Consider the following 18,422-nt stretch of genomic DNA (forward strand, 5'->3'; position numbering starts at 1 on the left):
GATTTGATCCCTAGTGCCTAGCATACAAGAAGTACTTATTGAATGTTAAATCTATAGCTTGCCCTCTTTTGCTTTTTCTTTCTTTATGTATCTACTACTCTTTCTTTACCTTTCTTCTATTATCTTTCTTTATATTTTCTCTGCCTCTCTTGACTCTGCATCTTTCTGTCTCTATCTCTATCATTGTCTCTTGTCTGTCTATCTGTCTGTCTGTCTCTCTTTTTCTTCCCCAGATTAGAATGAGTTGCCTTGGAGGATAGTGGATGCTCTCCTAATAAAGGCTTGTATTACCACTTCTGGAGAATGGTGGTCTCTGAAGTGCCTTTCAATACAGAAATTAATTAATTTATCCATTCAACCAATATTTGTCAGGGGGCAAGCCCCGTGCTTCAGTTACAAAGACAAAAATTAAATAAGCATATGTTCCCTACTTTTGTTGTTCAGTCATTTTTTAGTCATGTCTGACTCTTCATGACCACATTTTGGAGTTTTCTTGGCAAGAAATGGCAAATAATTTCATTGTTGTCGTTATTTAGTTATTTCAATTTTGTCTGACTCTTTGTCAAACCCTATTTTGGGATTTTCTTGGCAGAGATGCTAGAATGAGTTGCCATTTCCTTCTCCAGCTCTTTTTATAGAAGAGGAATTAAGGGTCAAGTGACTTGCCTAGGACCATATAGCTAGGAAGTGTCTGAGGCCAGATTTGAACTCACAAATTGAGTCTTTCTGACTTTGGGCTTGGTGTTCTATTCACTATACCACCTAGCAGCCCTATGTTCGCTTAGGCAGTGAAGGGTTTTCTTAAAGTCTTCAGTATGCATTTCAGCTTATAGAAATAAGAATTCTGCCCATGTCATCAGAAACATACATCTTGTGCTCCTGTACCATACCTGTACCAGGTAGACTAGAGATGGGTAAGCAAGTATCCAGGCAGTCAGCAGGAGAATCACTGGTGTATTAATAAGGCAGGGGAATGTTGCGTTTCTATGGAAACTGATGACCCCAGCTAATCCTCCTCCCCCACAGGGAGTCATATAATGTCCTGCCTCCCACCAAGCCTCCTCTGCTGCTCAAACAAACATTTTGTGGCTGCATTAAATTGTCCCAAGGATCCAGGTTTATGTAACAGGCAACACCTACTTCTGCAGAGTGCAAATCTCCAAGGTACCTATGAAGAAACATCTCGTTTTGGCTTTAGGGAAAGTTGTCATTTCAAAGGAGGATATATTTAGAAATAGCACATGGGAAGAAAAGATGTTTTTCATGATACATTCATTATGCATAAAAATTACATGCCTTGGAATCTTAAAGAATCTATATTCATGGTTCCAAGGAAGGGCTTGAAATGGGGTAACCTAATATTTTCCTGTTGGGGAGCCTGGGCTGGGAGCATTGGTAGAATGTGAGTCCCTTGAGGGAAAGTCTTGAGTTTTTGCCATTCTTTGTATCCCCAGTGTTTAGCACAGTACCTGGTATATAGTAAATGTTTGTTGATTGACTATTTGGTAACATAACAGAGATTTCTAATTACTTGTATCATCTTTTGACATTTTCCTATTTTCTGGGGCCTCTGTGGTTTAGTGAGAAGAGAAAGGGTGGTACAGGAGAAACAGGGCTTGCTTAGGGGTCAGTTGACATAAGGCCAAATCTGTTTCTACCAGTTGCTAATTCTTTGGCTTCAGACAAACCGGTTATCTTCACTGTGCCTCAGTTTCCTCAAATGCAAATTCAAAGTGTTACAGTAGATGGCCTAAATTTATAACTTTAGGCAAGTTGCTCATCTCTGGTTTTCTCATTTGTAAAATGAAATGATTGTTTTAGGGTTAGCTCTTGATGACCCCTCAGCTCTAAACTGACAAGTCTACAATAATAATTGGAACACTTTAAAGATGCAGCTCATTTGATCTATGATCTGGATTTAAAGGAGATGGATTCATATCTTAGTTTTATGACTGACTTACTCTTTGAGTGAATTGAAAACCACAAGGAGAGGATAAATAGAGTGATGGACCTAGAGCCAGAAAGTCTGGGCTTCAAAATATTATTGTCAATGTTTAGTAGCTATGTGACTTTGAGAAAAATCATTTAAAATTCTTAGCCTCCATTTCCTCATCTGAAAATGAGGATAATAATAGCATCTACCTCTCAAGTTGTGTGACTAAATTGAGCCAAAGGAATTCTAGTTCTTTGCAGCAACACTATAGCCATGATATGTTCTTTTTCCTTTTCTCATGCAGTTTTAGTTTCTTCTAAGTGTCTATATTTTGTTTCACATAGTTTGGAATTGACAAATGTTTAGGATGGTGACATCTATAACAATGATGGTTTTAAATTTTTGTGGCTCAATACTCTGAGAGATCATGGGTGATGGGCTTGTCTGTAATGGTGCTCCAATCCCAGCCCAGTTTATTAGTGAATAAATGCTATATTAGGTTCTGCACTTATAGTATTGGGATTTTGAGATATAGATTAATTTAAAAAGACCAAAGTCTCCCACTCATCTCCAGTCATCCTGAAATATATCTTACTGGACCCAGATGGCTCTGGAGGAGAAAGTGAAGCTGATAACTTTAAACAGCTCACTTTCACTTAAAACCAACTCATTTTCATGCCTTAGTATCACCTCCCTGATATTACAGATCTTCTCAGGAATAAAGGACAAACAATAACAAAAATCAAATCCTGCCTCTGACATACTGACCATGTCACTCTGGGCAAGTCACGTAACCTTAAGATCTCTGGGCAATGTTCTAATATTCTATATTTCAGAAGAATTGTTTATTTGAGGGAAGATTTTTTTTCTGGAAGCTTTCTACTCAGATGAAATAAAAATAACTTTCATTATTATATAGTCCCTGTAAAAGGGTTCTGAATCAGTGAGAGAAGGTGTAGAAGAAAAGCATCAGATTAGGAGATAAAAACTAAGAAATAGGGGCAGCTAGTTGGTGCAGTAACATCAGCCCCGAAGTCAGGAGGATTTGACTTCAAATTTGACCTCAGACACTTAACACTTCCTAGCTGTGTGGCCTTGGGAAAGTCACTTAACCCCAATTGCCTCAGCAAAAAAACAAAACAAAACAAAACAAAAAAAAACTAAGAAATAACATATTTTGGGATAATGACAATGAAATTTTAGGAATCTCCCCCAAAATAAAGATTCTATAACATGAAAATCACATACAAATAATTTTTTATGTACTTGCTGTCTCTTAACCATGCAATGTTCTTCATCCTGACTTCTGTCTCTTAAAACACTGGGTTTCTTTTTAGCTTAATCATTACCTTCTGTAGGAAGTTTTTTTATCCCATAGCCAAGGTGATTTTGTTGCGACTACTGCCCCACTCTTTGTCCCAAAGTTACTTTGTATATGTTTTCCAACTATGTTCACATAAGCTTCCCTGTTAGAATGTAACTTCCTTGAAGATTGGAGTTATTTCTTTTTTGTCTTTGTATTTCTAGCTTTAACCAGAAGGCTGGGTGCTCAGTAGGTGTTTAATATAAGGCTTCCTGAAGATTGAACTTGCAGTCCTTCCTAATTAAGCATTTCATTTCAATGAGTTGCATGAAGCATATTCTAGGGATGTGGAAATGGCTTTCCTTTCTTATTCTGGTAAAAGCCAGATCCATAGATGGGGAAGGGCACATCTTGTGATCATCAGGTGTCCTGTGTCATGCTGGGTTTTGCTTGATCTTTCACATGGCACAGATCCTTAGTGACTTTGATCTTTGACTGGCTCCTACTTCTCAGCCAATGTCTCTTGGACAGGCATATTTCATTTAACCCCCTTCCTTCTTTACATATATATATATAATCCTCTCCATTTCATTTATAAGCCCCCAAAAGGTCCTCAAATTGTGGCTGATTCACATAAAGTAGGGCAATAAATCATTTTTTTTTAAAATCAAAGACAAGAAAAACAATAAGTTTTCAAGTGAAATGAGACAAAATAAAAACCATTTTCTTCAAAGTTTAAAACCCTTGACAGACCCTTAGTTCCTTTAGGAATCTCCAAAAAACTTTCCATCTATATCTAACTAAAAGTTATTTTTCTTAAGCATTATCATTAAAGAAAAAATTCTTCTATGACAAAAGACATTATGAATCCAAAACAACTGACTTACAAATAAACTCTTAAAATCCAACTGGCTTGATCACAACTCAAGAGCACTTTCTAATATCTTAGAGGCAGTGTGTCATAGTGGATAGAGAGTTGGCCTTGGAGTCAAGAACACTTGAGTTCAAGTCTCATCTTTGACATATGGTGGCTCCAATTCACTCAAGCTCTCAGTGCCTGAAACTACTTTCTAAGTCTACAAGTTGCTGAGTGGGAATTGATCTGGAGGTTCTATCTACCATGGAAATCAGAGGCCCAAGACATTCTCAAGCTACAGAAACTAGATAATTTCAAAGACTTCCTGGAGGAAGAGCATTTGAAATGGGCTCTAGAGTAATAATAGAATTCCATAGGATGGCATGGGGTGGGAGAAACACTATCCTCTCAGTATTTCATGCACTGAGTTATCTATCATCTATCATCATTTGAGAAAATAGAATAAATGAATAGACATAATTTAAATACCATTTTATCAAAGGAAGTATATATATATTATATGATAATATATATATAATATAATATAAATTGTATTTAGACTATATATAACTCTGCATTCATTTCAAATGAATGAGGGTAATAAATGATGATTCTCCCTTGAGAAAATCCATAAAACAAGCCATCAATGGAATTTGCGAAGTTAGAGAGGAAAAAGTAGAATGGGAAACATCATTATTTGTTATTTTTAAAAATAGCATAGTCATATTTAATGATTTAACTCTCAATATTATCCGTATCTCCTAAATAGTGATACTAGGTAGCACAGTAGATAGAGTGCTGGGACTAGAGAGGGAGACTCATCTCCCTGAGTACAAATCTGCCTTTCAACATTTACTAGCTGTGTGATCCTGGGCAAGTTGTTAATCCTCTTCACTTCACTTCCCACATCTATAAAATGAACTAGAGAAGGAAATGGCATGTCCCTACAGTATCTTTGCCAAGAAAACCTCAAATGGGATCATGGTTTTCAGATTTAATTGAAAATTATTGAGCAACAACAATATCATATACTATATATGAGATATGTATAATATATTTTATGAGAGTTAAATATGTATGCTTCATGTAGAGGAGACATATATATCTATATATCATATATATCTCTTAAGAGTTTGAAAAATTGATTATCTGTGTTTATAAAGGAGAGACATATTCTATACTTTTGTATCTTCAATATTGCTTGTTATAGATCTATGGAACAATGATTTGATTCAAATGAAAATTCAAATATAAAAGTATTCAAGATGGAAGGAAAGGATAAAGGAAGGAAAGAAAGAAGGAAAAAATAAGCATTTTATGTGATTATATGTGATAGGCATTGTGCTAAAGCATTTTATCAACGTCTCATTTGATCCTCACAACATCCCTACGTATAGGTGCTATTATTGTCCTCATTTTATAGTTGAGGAAACTGAGGTTTAAGTGACTTACCCAGGGTCTCATAGTTAATGTGTCTAAGATAGGATTTGAATTCAGGTTGCCTTTAGTTCCAGACTTCTATCCATTATGTAACTATAGTGTATTATGTATCTTTATTTATGTAACTATAAATATAGTAATAGTGACTGCCTTCAAGGAGCTTACATTCTACACCTGAATAGCAAAGTGAAGTGACCAGCTCAGCTGCATCATCTATCTTCAGACCATCGTTAGTTTCAAACGTGTAGCCATAGTCCAGTCACCACTGAAATGCTGAAGCAACTTTTCTTTCCTACTTTCTTTCCACTCCTGCCTGCCAGCTAATGAGCACACTGACTTATAGTACCTTGTGCCAGAGTCAAAATGTGAATGAACACGCCAAATGCAATTTCCTCTTTCTTGTGTTTTGTTACATAAATAGTGGGAATGTTAGAGTAGAACAGATTCTATATCACAAAATCACGGAACAGTAAATGGTGGAACAAGGGGGAAAAAGTGTGAGGTACACAGTGAATTTCATTAGCACATTGTTCAACCAAATATAAAGTCAGTTATTTAAGGCACAGAGGATGAGAAGACTGAGAATGCAATGGAATACAATGTACAGGACACATTTCAAACCCTCTCAATATAATCCGGATATATTTCATCAACAATTACTCCCTATTTAAAAAGGACACATTTTAAAAAGTTGAACAAAGATCACGGTTGGAAGAGATGGAAAATTGGTTTTATTACCTGTGCTGGAGGCACTAAGTCTAAATCTGGAGCTGACTCAGAATTGAGGGCACTTTTCCCGCTAGTCAATTCTGGCTGAGATCTACTCTCTGAAGACCTACAAAGGAAGAGTTTAATCAATTTATGTAGTTTGAGAAACATAAAATACAGTTCTCCTACAAATGACCAACCAAGAATCCTCGTTAATTTGGGCTTAAATGCTATTTGTTGGTTAATAGAGCTCTCAATGGTGTTTTGATGAAGAAGATAGCTATCCATCTCGTCCACTTGGCTCTGGTTAGTATTTAAGTGACTACAATGCGAAAAATCACTTTGTTAGATCGATCCAGGGTCCTGTCCAATCATGTACAAAAATAAACAATAGCTCTGACAGTATCCATACAGAAGCCATGCTGGCTCATTAAACAAATATTGCTTTTCTTAGGACACTTCTCACCCAATGTCACAAGTGTTATTTTTTTTTAATCTCTGTATAACACTGAAATGTCATTCTTAGTGGAGATGCATAGGCGTAACTGAAGACAAGAACATTTTGTGCTTTGAAAAGCTTGAAAAATGTTGCTGATATTCAATCCTTAACAACACATCATCATGTTCACCTACTAAATAAACCCAATTCTTAATTTAATATAAACAAAAATGACCAGTGTAGAATGTAATTTAAAAAGAAAAACTCTATCTAAAAACCTTAGATCAGTGATATGAAACAGAACTATCTGGGTGCAATTGGCTAATCTAGTCAGTTTTTTCAGTCATTTACCTATGATTGAACACATAAATGGCACCAAAAATTTGGATAGATATTTTTTCTGCCTTTTTTTTTTTTTTTTTGCGGGGGGAGCATGACTTAGAATTGTGATCAGATATTTGCTACTGTCTCTCACATGGTAGGCCCTTAGCAAATACATGTTCAAGGAACTAAATGACAAATTCTGATATTACCATAAAAGTTCTTTTGATCCAGTCCTGGATGATGTTGACTTCCTCTCAGCCATAGCATGGCTCTTGCTATTTCTGTCTCCATGAAATTTGACTTCATCCCATTTGTCCAGTTGTGTTTGAATATCTATTGGGGAAAAAGATTATTTAAATAATTGAACAACCTTTCTCTTTTCCCTTTCTCCTCCTGAATGCATTTAAAGAGTTACTTTATAACTGTATAATGGTAATAGTGGCTAACATTTATAAACTATTATTAAGGTTTAAAAACACTTTACATCCATACATTAATGGATAGAACATGAAGCTTGAAGAAAAACATGGGTTCAAATGTTGCCTAGGATGCTGACTGTGTAATGCTGGGCAATTCACTCACCATCTCTGAGCGTCAGTTTTTTCCTCTGTAACATGGGGTCTTATATAGTAACAACTTCAGTAAAGTAAAGGTCAAATGAGGTAATTTTTACCAATTGCTTGGCAAAACTTAAAGGGTTAGGGAAATGAGCTGTTATATAAATGAAGGACTAAACTCCATTTTAAAAATAGAACAGTCAACAACAGATCTCTAGAGCTACTTGACAGAGACTACTCTCTTTCATTAAGGGATTATTTTCAAACTATTATATCCCTTACCAAGGAACATTTATTCCCCAAAGATAACAGGCTTAATTTATTGTTTATTAATTAATAGGATTGATTTATTTCTTTCTAAAAATGTGATATATGGAGGCTCTGAGAAACTACTCACTTTACCAGGTAACTGCTTGAACATGGATGTGACTTAGAAAACAGAAGTGACTTGATCTTTCAGTGAAAATCCAAAATAGTTCTTACCATCACATTCTCTCCTCTACCATGAGCCTGAGAATATTTCTTAGTCTACTTATGATATATGACTTTGATACTATGCTTCGAGTTCTCAACTTACAAGCAAAAAAAAAAAATGAAGGACAGCAGGAGAGTTTCCTTCAAGCATTTGAAAGCAGTCCTCCAGTAGAAATTAGGATTCTTTTGCTTGGTCCCAGAAATCAGACCCAGGAGTAAAGTATGGGAATTTCAGAATGGCAGTTTTAGGTTTGTCATAAGGACAGTTATCCAAAAAGCTAGTACGATTCTCAAAGACAATGAGATAGAACTAGGGGATACCCCTTTGTTGGAAATCTTCAAGAAGAGTTTGAATTGGCATATGCTGTGATGTCATAGGGAACTTTGGGGGGCATGGTTGTACTAGATGGCTGCTGAAGTCCTGTCCAAATCAAAGAGTCTGTCATTCAGAAAAATGGAAAGAAGGACAAGAGTTCTTAATCTTGTGTACATGCATCATGGATACATTTGACAGTTTGGTGAAGCCCAATACTATCGTGGTTTGTTGCCTATATTCATAATGGAAGGACATGCTAAATTTCAGCTCACCGTTAGTGAAAACACAGATGAATTTTTTTCCAATCCAATGTCATAGATGCCTGAAATCTATCCTTTGATCCCTTGAGGGAACATGGACCCCAGGTTGAGAAATCCTTTTATAAAAAATGGTCTTTCTCTTTAGAGCATACCACCAAAAGAAGTAGTTTGATTACAACGAGTGGTTTATTTGTAGTGCTATCTTTTTATGCAACTGTGTCTTCATTGCTTTCTTGTTTAATTACAACTAAGAAATCATATTAGTGTCATGATTATAATCAGCGAGGTGAGCTGTTGTTTTCCAAGAGTATTGTTATGAGGCCAAAAAACAACTTGAGACTCTTAGTTTTTTCTTCTCCCAGCTGCTGGCTCTCAGGCTGAAATGAGGAATAGACCCTTGGGGTTGTCTTTGGTGGCCAGTCCCTCTACTGGAGGAAATTCTTCCTGAATAAATTGATGCAAGGGGAATTAAGACTCGCCATTTTATTATCTCCAAATATGAAGGGATTTGCAAAAACATGAGGGAGGCTGAATAGAGAACCAAGAAAGCTAAGAAGTCTTAGCAAATTTATCTGTGGCCTAATTCTTTAGGATAAAGAAAAGTTTTAGCAAGCTTCTCAGTTCTGACTCCTAATTATGTTACTAAGGAGTTGGGTGAACTTGGGCAAAACCTTTTGGGTTGCTAGTTTCTTATCTGTAAAGTATAATGATCATAGATTTTTAATATTAATTTTTATTTTAAAAATTGCACTATATTTTATTTCAATTACATATAAAAACAATTTTATCTTCATTTTTTTTATCTTCATTTTTAATGAACCTTTGAGTTCCAGATTTTCTCCTCCCCTTCCATTCTCTCTAATAGGGCAAGCAATTTGATATAGGTTATATATGTGCAATCATGTATAATATATGTATTTCTACATTAGTCACATGATTAAAGAAGAAACAAAACAAAAAGAAAAAAAAACATGAAAACCAAAATGAACAAAAGCATGTTTGAATCTGCATTCAGACTCTCTCAGTTATTTCTCTGGATGTGGATAGAATTTTCCAAATGATCATAAATTGAGAGTAAGAAGTAACCTACTCTGTAGTCAGTCTAATCTTCTTTTACATTATTAGTAAACTGAGACCCAGGAAGATTGAGGCAAGTTATCCTCAAGATCATAGAGAGTTGTCTGAGAGGCAACATTTGAACCCAAGACCATTGGCTATAGAATCAGTATTCCTTTCCCTATAGCATACAACCAGACTTGATGGTTGTTCAGGTCCCCTCTACTTCTAACAGTTTCTGATGGAGAAAATGTCCTAGGCTATTTACTAAGAAGCACCAAGGGTCTGGGAGGTATTTTTGGTTCAATTAGAATAAACCAAGACAGGAGACCATTATGAGAATGGAAGTAATAAAGTAATCATGTACTATAGACTCTACTTTCTGCCAAAGAAAGGGATTGAAAGAAGAGGTGGGGGCAGAAGGCTGTATGCAGCCTGCTTTCAGTCAAACTCAGATGCTTTTGTCCTAGCTTCATCCTTCCTGCCACAAGACCTTTGGTACGTATCTGACTTAATATGCTTGGAAAGTTCCAACACTTTGTATCGATCCAACATTGTGCTCTTCAGGGGGCAACACAAGTAAACACAACCCTGCTGTAAACTTTACTCTGAGCACACAGTCTCAGATCTGAAAGAGGCCAAGGGATAGTTCCATAACCCTCTGGTTTCCAAGGACCCCAGGTTAGTGGCAAGTAAATTCTCAACCAAAGTTTGTGAATGAGGGTAGAGAGGTGGGGAGGAAGGAGTGACGAGAGCCTGATGAGACTCTCCCCATTTCCCTGATGCATCTCTATCTCTATCCTTCCTTATTCTAAAGCAACAATGTTTTGCTTCCTGTTCTCCTTCCTCCTACCATAGTGCAATGCTTGGCCTACTAATAATATCCCAGATTCTCTGTCTCTGTCTCTCCCTCCATCCCTCTCCCCACCTTCCTCCTTCTCCTCTCCTGTTCTCTCCTTTCCCTCTCTCTCTCCCTCTGTCCTTCCCTTCCTCTTTCTGTCTCTGTCTTTCTCTGTCTATCTATGTGTCTCTGTTTCTGTCTCTCTCTTTCTCTATCTCTCCCCCTATTCCTCCCCTCTTCTCTGTCTCTCTCCTTTTCTCCCTCCCACTCTCTCTCTTTTTTCTTTCATCCTCTTCTTTCTCTTTTTCCTCAGTCTCTCTGTTTCTCTTCCCTTTTCTCCCTTCCTCCCTCTTTTCTTCCCTCCTCTCTTCTCTCTCTTCTCCCTCTCCCTCTCTCTCGATTCTCTTTCTTCTCTCTCTTTTTCTCTCTCTCTATACACACATATATATGACAATATGTAGGATTTATATACTTTAAAGTTCACAAAAACATTTACAGAAATTAGTGATTTCACTACTACCCTTTAAGGAAGGTATTACCAGAATGTAAGCTATTTGAAGAGAGGACTTATTTCTTTCTTTCTTTTTTTTTTTCCTTTGTATCTTCATTACTTAGCCCACTGCCTTGGTACATTATAAGTGCTTTAAAAGTGTTTGTTGACTATTATTATCCCTATTTTACAGATGTAGAAACTGAGACTCAGAGAGCTTAAGTGAATCATCCAGGGCTACACAATTAATATGCAGATCTTGAACCAAGCTCTTCTAGACTGCAAGGTTAGGGATCTACCCATTATGCAATATTGCCTTTTTCATTTCTTTAAACTACTCATAGATATTTTATTAATTGTTTTATATCTCTCCCTTTCCCCCTAAGAATCCAAATAATTCTTCTATTTCAGGGAGTGATTTTTATGGTTTTTCCCCCTTTCTTTTCATAGAAAAATTTTCAGCTAGGGACTATGGAGACAAAAACCCTTTATTTATTCTCTAAGTAACCAACTTTAGAGTTTCCCTGTTGTAGCACAGAACTAGAGGGACATGGAGGCTTCCGTGGCTAATAAAAACCAGAGCCATCAATGTTTCTGCTTTAGAGAAAGGAGGAAGACAGGAAGAGCAATGTTTATGCAACTGCTTATGAGGAGAGTCTGAGGTCAGATCCTACTTCTGATACTTCTTGACTCCCTCAGGTCGAGGGAACCTGAGCAATCATGAGTCCACTAATATAATATAAAGAAAGGAATACTGATTCTAGAGCCTCTCAGACTCTGTATGATCTTGAGGGTAACTTGCCTCAACCTTCCTGGGTCTCAATTTCCTTATAAGTAAAAGAAGGAGCATCATGGCCATGGCAATCCATTTCCCTCTCAGTTTCAGTCTCCCCGTCTGTAAAATGATTTGTTGATTAATCCATTCAACTGGCATTTATTAAATAGTCACGATGTGCCAAACATTGTGCTAAGCACTGGAGACACAAATCAATAAATCTGGGACCTTTTATTAAATGCCTGCTATGTATCAGGATCTGTACTAGGCATTGCATATACAAAGAGAAAAAGAAAATAGTGTCTGCCTTCAAGGAACTTATATTTTACTGGATAGGTGGGGATTACATGACCATGACCGTCTCTTCCAGCCTCAATCAATGATGTGATGATCCTTTGAAAGGAGAATGGTGAATCAGAACTCTACTACTTTTCAATAATACTTTGGAAAGATTCCTACATAGTCAAAACCTAGATTCAAGTTTTTCCTCTGCCTCAACTTCTCTCACCTGGAAAAGGGATGAGATGAGAGTAGATGAACCCTTGATCTAAGCTTTTGTTTTCTCATATATTCAGTGGAAGTAATAGCACCCGTCATACCTGCATCACAGGGTTATTGTGAGGTTCAAGACAGATACTGAATATACAGATCTTCAAGAGCTCTAATTTACAGTGATTGCTACTGCATGACGTCTTCATTTAAAACTCCACTTATGTTCAGATGTTTTTTTGGATCTATGTACGAGATTGTCCGTCACTAACATATCTGTCTCTCAAGCCACGTTATGAAGGATGAGTGAAATCAGCTCAGTGTACACAGCTGGCTCACTCTGCTTACCTTGGCTCATGTTTTTATATTATTTATGTCGCTTCTCCCTTGTTGCATTGGCACTCCTGCAAAGTTAAGCCATGTGAGGCGCATATGGCTGGGGAGCTGTTATCCTCCTTAGTGCTGACTAGGAGCGCCCATCTGCAGGGTGCACCATTCTGGGGGCCGTGTGAATCAAGCGAAGCAAACATGGTCTGTTGAACAGTACGACTGAAGACGGTGGCAGCCAAATCCACAGCTAGAGCCCCAGATGTCTCTGTAGCACACGGATGTTATTAACCTTACCTAAATCTAATGAGGAGGTCTCTGGGATTCTCAGAGGCTGGCCTCTCTGCTCAGCATCCGTGCTGATAAGGTCAGAACCATCAGCTTTCTTCTTGTGGCTTGAGCTCTTTGGCGTAGCCTCCAGCTTCTTTGTTTTGTTTTGGGTTTGTGACACAGGGTCACTCAAGTCCAAGAGATCCAAACCTGTTGATAATACTGTCAGAGACATTTGACATTAAGTTAAACCAATTTATCGTTATTAGACTGTACTTATTGCTATTGAAATCACCACAATATTTTCTTTTTTCACAAAGGTTTCTTTTGGCCAACTATTATTGACTTTGAATCTGTAATATATATTAGAACCCACCAAATTAAATAATCTTATATTTTATTTAATTAAATTTAAATTAAATTTAATTTTAATACATAAATAAATAAATTTAATAACTTTAATTTAATACATCTATCTATCTATCTATCTATCTATCTATCTATCTATCTATCTATGGCAATTGGCGTTAAGTGACTTGCCCAGGGTCACACAGCTAGGAAGTGTTAAGTGTCTGAGACCAGATTTAACCTGAGGTCCTCCTGACTTCAGGGCTGGTGCTCTATCCACTGCACCACCTAGCTGCCCCAATTTAGTATACATTTATAAGGATTGGATCTCTCTGACCAGATGGATACCAAATACAAGTTAACTGAATGGAGTGAATACTTTTGAATTAGGAAGAACTGGATCTAATTCATCTTTGACACCTCTTGGCTGTGTGGCTGAGTGATATAACTACCTCAGTAACCCTTTAAGATGAAGTTGAAGAGCAGACACTGGCTTACAATGGTAAAGGGAGTTTCTATACTTGAAGTTCCTTATACTGATGAATTCAAAGGCCCAGTCCAAAAGATTCCCCCCAAGTCTTCTATTGTACCCCAAATGATTTAGGAATCATAGAACTGTCATTTGAGAAGTACTCTAGTGTTTGATATGATAAAGCCAGATGTGACCTTACCATTTCTGAAATTCCAAAAGAAATGAAAAAGTAACAAACTCCAATGTGAATTATGGGTACTTTTCTGCATCATTATCATCACATTCCGTTCTTTTATAGAGGACTATTTTAGGATGCAGTTTTCTTATCTCTCACTGAGAGTTATGTTCTCAAAGAGATATGGTAAAGATTTAGTTATGAGTCCTATAGAATTTAATTATCTAAGAATAATTTCTCCTTCAACTCTTCACCTAAGAAATAAGATGCAGTACAATATTAAGCATACAAATTATTTACCATTATAGAATCCAATTAAACGTTGAAAGGGACCTTCTCACATTTCCTATTTAATATAGGAATTCTCTCTGTAATCCAGAGGCAGTTTCATATAATGAAAAGATTCCAAAACTTAGTGTCAGCAGGGGTTGGATGCAAATCCTCTGCTTTGTTACTTACTATCTGTGTAACCAAATCACTTAGCACATCTGATTCCCAATTTCATCATCTAAAAACGAAGGAATTTGGTTAGATGACTTCAGAGAACCTTCCCAATGTTAGATCTGTGATCCTATTTGAATTTTCTTGAGAGTTGCCTTTCATCTGCTATGTACATACTTCTAAAATGTATTAGATTATTATTTATTAATCATAATTAAAGTTTCAATTTATATATTATGTATAATATTTATATTTAATAAAATTTATATTCTATAACATAATCATGTTATATTTGATAATATATAATATAATTATAAATGTACAAATTGTATAAATATATTAGAAATTAAATATTACATTGTAAAATATAATTAAGATTATAACTTGTATTTATAACATATAATATATTAATTAGTTATCTGAATTAAATATTATTAGATCATAAGCCCCTTGAAGAGACATAATTGTATCAATTTCCTTATTTGCATAAAAAGGGATTTGGATTTATCAACCTGTGAGATCCTTTCCAGCTCTAGAATAGGACACTATAATCTTTGAATGTCATTTGTCATTTGTACAGAGGAGTTTAATAACTGATTTCAAAAGTTGAATTGAATTACAGAATCAAGCAGCCCATGCCATTTCTGTACAACTTGAATTGTTAGAAAGCTATTTGTATTTTCTAATACCAATAAATATTTGACTATTGTCCTTTTGGTAAATTTTCTGAATAGTTTTCTCTATCCAAGAAAATTTTAGAGTTTAGAAAAAGTATGGCTTAATGGGAAAGGTGCCACAGAAGGACATATGGCATCTTCAAAATGAAGATCAGTGAGCTTGCTTTTGATTCCTATCTAAATACTGGACTTTCCTATTAAAGAGGTGATTTGTGAGCACTTAGAAAGGAAAGCAGTGATTCCTGAGAGCTAGTATTGATGTATCAAGGTTAGGTTTTGGCAGATTAGCTTAGTTACTGGTTTTTTTAATGGGTTTCTACACTAGAAGATGAGGGAAATATCATTTTCTAGTGGTGTTGGATTTTTGTCAATCCAGTCACACTCCCTGTAACCTTGGGATCAATGGTACACATATATGAGAATGCTTCTAGTCAAATTGAACTCATGACATTGACAATGCACCCTCTAGTGGAACAAGTCTAACATGTATAAACCCAGGATTTTACTGATCCTGGTCAAGCCCTGTTCATACCACAACTAGATGTATTGTCTTTGCTTTGGTCACTACATTTTGGGAAGGGCATGGATAAATTTTAAAACATATAGAGGAGGGGCATCAGAAAGGTGAAGGCACCAGAAACCATGCCATGTGATGAATGACAGAAGGAATGGAAAAGGAAAGGAGAAGCAAATGGAAAGGAAATGGAAAGGAAATTTAACCTGAAGTAAAAAAGGCTCAGACAAGTTACAAAGCTCATGTCCAAATCTCTTGTAGGAAGGATGATGCTTCTTCTATTTGTTTTTAGGGGGGCACAGCTAGGAATAGGAGATAGACATTTCAGAAGGGAAGACAGAACTGGTAGTAAGGATAGTCAGGATAATAAAAGGTAGTAAGGATAATTAACTAGTATTTTAAAGCATCTAGTAAGTGTCAGGCTCTGTGCTAAGAGATGACGATACAAAGAAAGGCAAAAACCAGTTTGTTTTGTTCTACTCTCAATGCAAGAGAAAACATGTAAGCAACTATGTACAAACAAGCTAGCTACAACATAAATTGGGGTAACAGAATAGGACAAAATTTCTTGTGGAAGGTTGGGCTTTAACTGAGACTTAAAAGAAAGCCAAGAGATTTGGAGGTGAAGCTTCAGAAGGAGGGAATTCTAGAAATGGGACAATATTTGAAAATGCTCAGTGTTTGGAGATAGCGTGCTTAGGATAAGATAAGATATACATTAGGGTTGGACTGATTTATCTTGTTTTAGACACAACATTTATGGAGGAGACGGTTAAAAAAAAATCCTTTGTGAAAGCCCTGTGAGAAATGAACAATGAGGAAATATTTGAGCAGAGGAAGAAAAGAATTGGCTAATTATACTGGAATACACACATACATATAAAATATTAATGGATAATATACACATATAATATTATCTACTATATATGCATAAACATCCAGTATATATGCACATAGATATGTCATATGTATAATAGATGTATGATGTGTATATACACATGTATATATGTGTGTAGATACACACAATGTACCTGTGGTATGTGTATACATGTATATTTTTTGTTGTTAAGTTGTTTTTCAACTCCCCATGACCCCATTTAAGGTTTTCTTGACAAAGGTACTAGAGTGGTTTGCCATTTCCTTTTCCAGCTCATTTTATAGATGAGGAAATTGAGGCAAACAGGTGACTTGCCCAAGGTCACATGGCTAGTTAGTATCTGAGGTTGCATTTGAATTCATGCAAGATAAATTTTCCTGATTCCAAGCATAGTTCTGTATCCACTGTGCTACCATATATGTGTATATACACGTATACATTTCATACTATTTAGAAGTGATGATGATTCCAGATGGATTCTCAGAATACCCAGCTTATTGGTAGAATTTCTAGGTCTAAGAATGAGAACGGAAAGCAGAAAGATCACTAGTCCTGGAGTCAGAAGACCTAGATTCAAATCTTACCTTTGATGCTTAATAGCTGTGAGACATAGGATAGGTCATTTGGAGTGGGAATTTTTTCATGTACATATTGGACTAGATGGTTCTGAGCTCTCTTACAGCTCTCAGATTCTAAGATTCTTTAATGTCCCTGGGCCTCTGTTTCCTCTATTTACAAAATGGAAAAAAATTGAACTCAACATCTGAGGACTCTCTTCTGCTCGAGAGCTTTGGTAAGTGGGGGAAACCACTCAGTTTGCATAGACTCAAATTGTCTCATTTTAGATAAAAAGTTATAGAACACCAATATGAAATGTTCTCTTTTTTTTCTTTCTAATTTTAAAAACAGTTGGGAATTAGTCATTGACCCCTGGCATCACTTAGCGGCAAATTATATTAAAATACTCTATTTGAGCACAGGAAGAATATGTGTCATAGAATAATAATTTGGGAATATTAAATTAATTTCATAGTTCAGTTCCTACCATTCAGGTAGCTTAAAACAATAGAAAGAAGGAGGGAAAAGAAAATGAGAGTTATGTAAATCCAAAAAGATAATTTATTAAAAAAAAGAAAAAAAAAGAAAATGAGAGTTATGTAAATCCAAAAAGATAATTTATTAAAAAATCCATTCTTCCTCTCACCAGCACATCTCACACTTCTTGCAGGCTTTTCCACCTTTTCCCACCCTTTGTTCTCTTCCAAGCAAATGGGAAACACAAAGCCTTGTTTGTTACCAGCTTATGAAGGGGGAGAGGAGATTCAGTGATTAAGTTGGAATGTTGAAGTAGACAATTCTCAGATGATGCTGATTTCTAAAGCATAGCAGGCTAGACTCAGCTTCTCATTCATTTGAAGCAGGAGAAATGATGTTCAAGTTACTTTCTTGTGACTAGGTCCCTTTGGTTAGGATGTAAGATATGAACCTGACTGCTGCATCAGTATATAAAGACTCTTTGCCTTTGCCTCAGAGAAAATGCTTTAATTCTAAGATGCTTCCTGACCTAGCCTCGCTTTCTATCAGGGACACAAAAATTGTGATTTGAAGTTCCTTTAAGATGCTAAGGGAAGTGAATAGAACCAAGAGAACACACATCAACAACCCTGACGGACACGGCTCTTCTCAACAATGTGGTGATTCAAGACAATTCTAATAGACTTGGGATGGAAAGTGCCATCTGCATCCAGAGAGAAAACTATGGAGACCGAATGTGGATCAAAGCATAATATTCTCATCTTTGTTGTTGTTATTGTTTATTTGCTCATTTTTTTTCTTGTGTTTTTTCCCCTTTTGATCTGATTTTTCTTGTGCAGTATGACAAAAGTGGAAACATGTTTGGAAGAATTGCACATATTTAACCTATATGCTATTACTTGAGTCTAAGGAAGGGGAGAAGAGGAGAGAGAGGGAGAAAAATTTGGAACACAAGGTTTTGTGAGATGATTTTGAAAAATAAAAAGTGATTATTATTATTAAAAAAGAAATCCTTTTATTATATT

General features: G+C 36.1%; 1 protein-coding gene across 5 annotated transcripts in view; it reads right to left on the bottom strand.

Moving 5' to 3' along the window:
- PEX5L (peroxisomal biogenesis factor 5 like) overlaps window positions 1-18,422 on the bottom strand; it is a 260,490-nt gene that overhangs the window by 69,797 nt on the left and 172,271 nt on the right. For all 5 annotated transcript variants that reach the window (XM_074298262.1, XM_074298261.1, XM_074298260.1 and 2 more), the window contains 3 exons: window positions 12,886-13,080; window positions 7,213-7,336; window positions 6,271-6,367 (listed from right to left, as the gene is read on the bottom strand). In XM_074298262.1, coding sequence (XP_074154363.1) covers window positions 6,271-6,367; window positions 7,213-7,336; window positions 12,886-13,080 — 416 coding nt within the window. The remainder of the gene's footprint in view (window positions 1-6,270; window positions 6,368-7,212; window positions 7,337-12,885; window positions 13,081-18,422) is intronic.

Source organism: Sminthopsis crassicaudata, chromosome 3 (genome assembly GCF_048593235.1).
Source record: "Sminthopsis crassicaudata isolate SCR6 chromosome 3, ASM4859323v1, whole genome shotgun sequence".
Taxonomy (NCBI): Eukaryota; Metazoa; Chordata; class Mammalia; order Dasyuromorphia; family Dasyuridae; genus Sminthopsis; species Sminthopsis crassicaudata.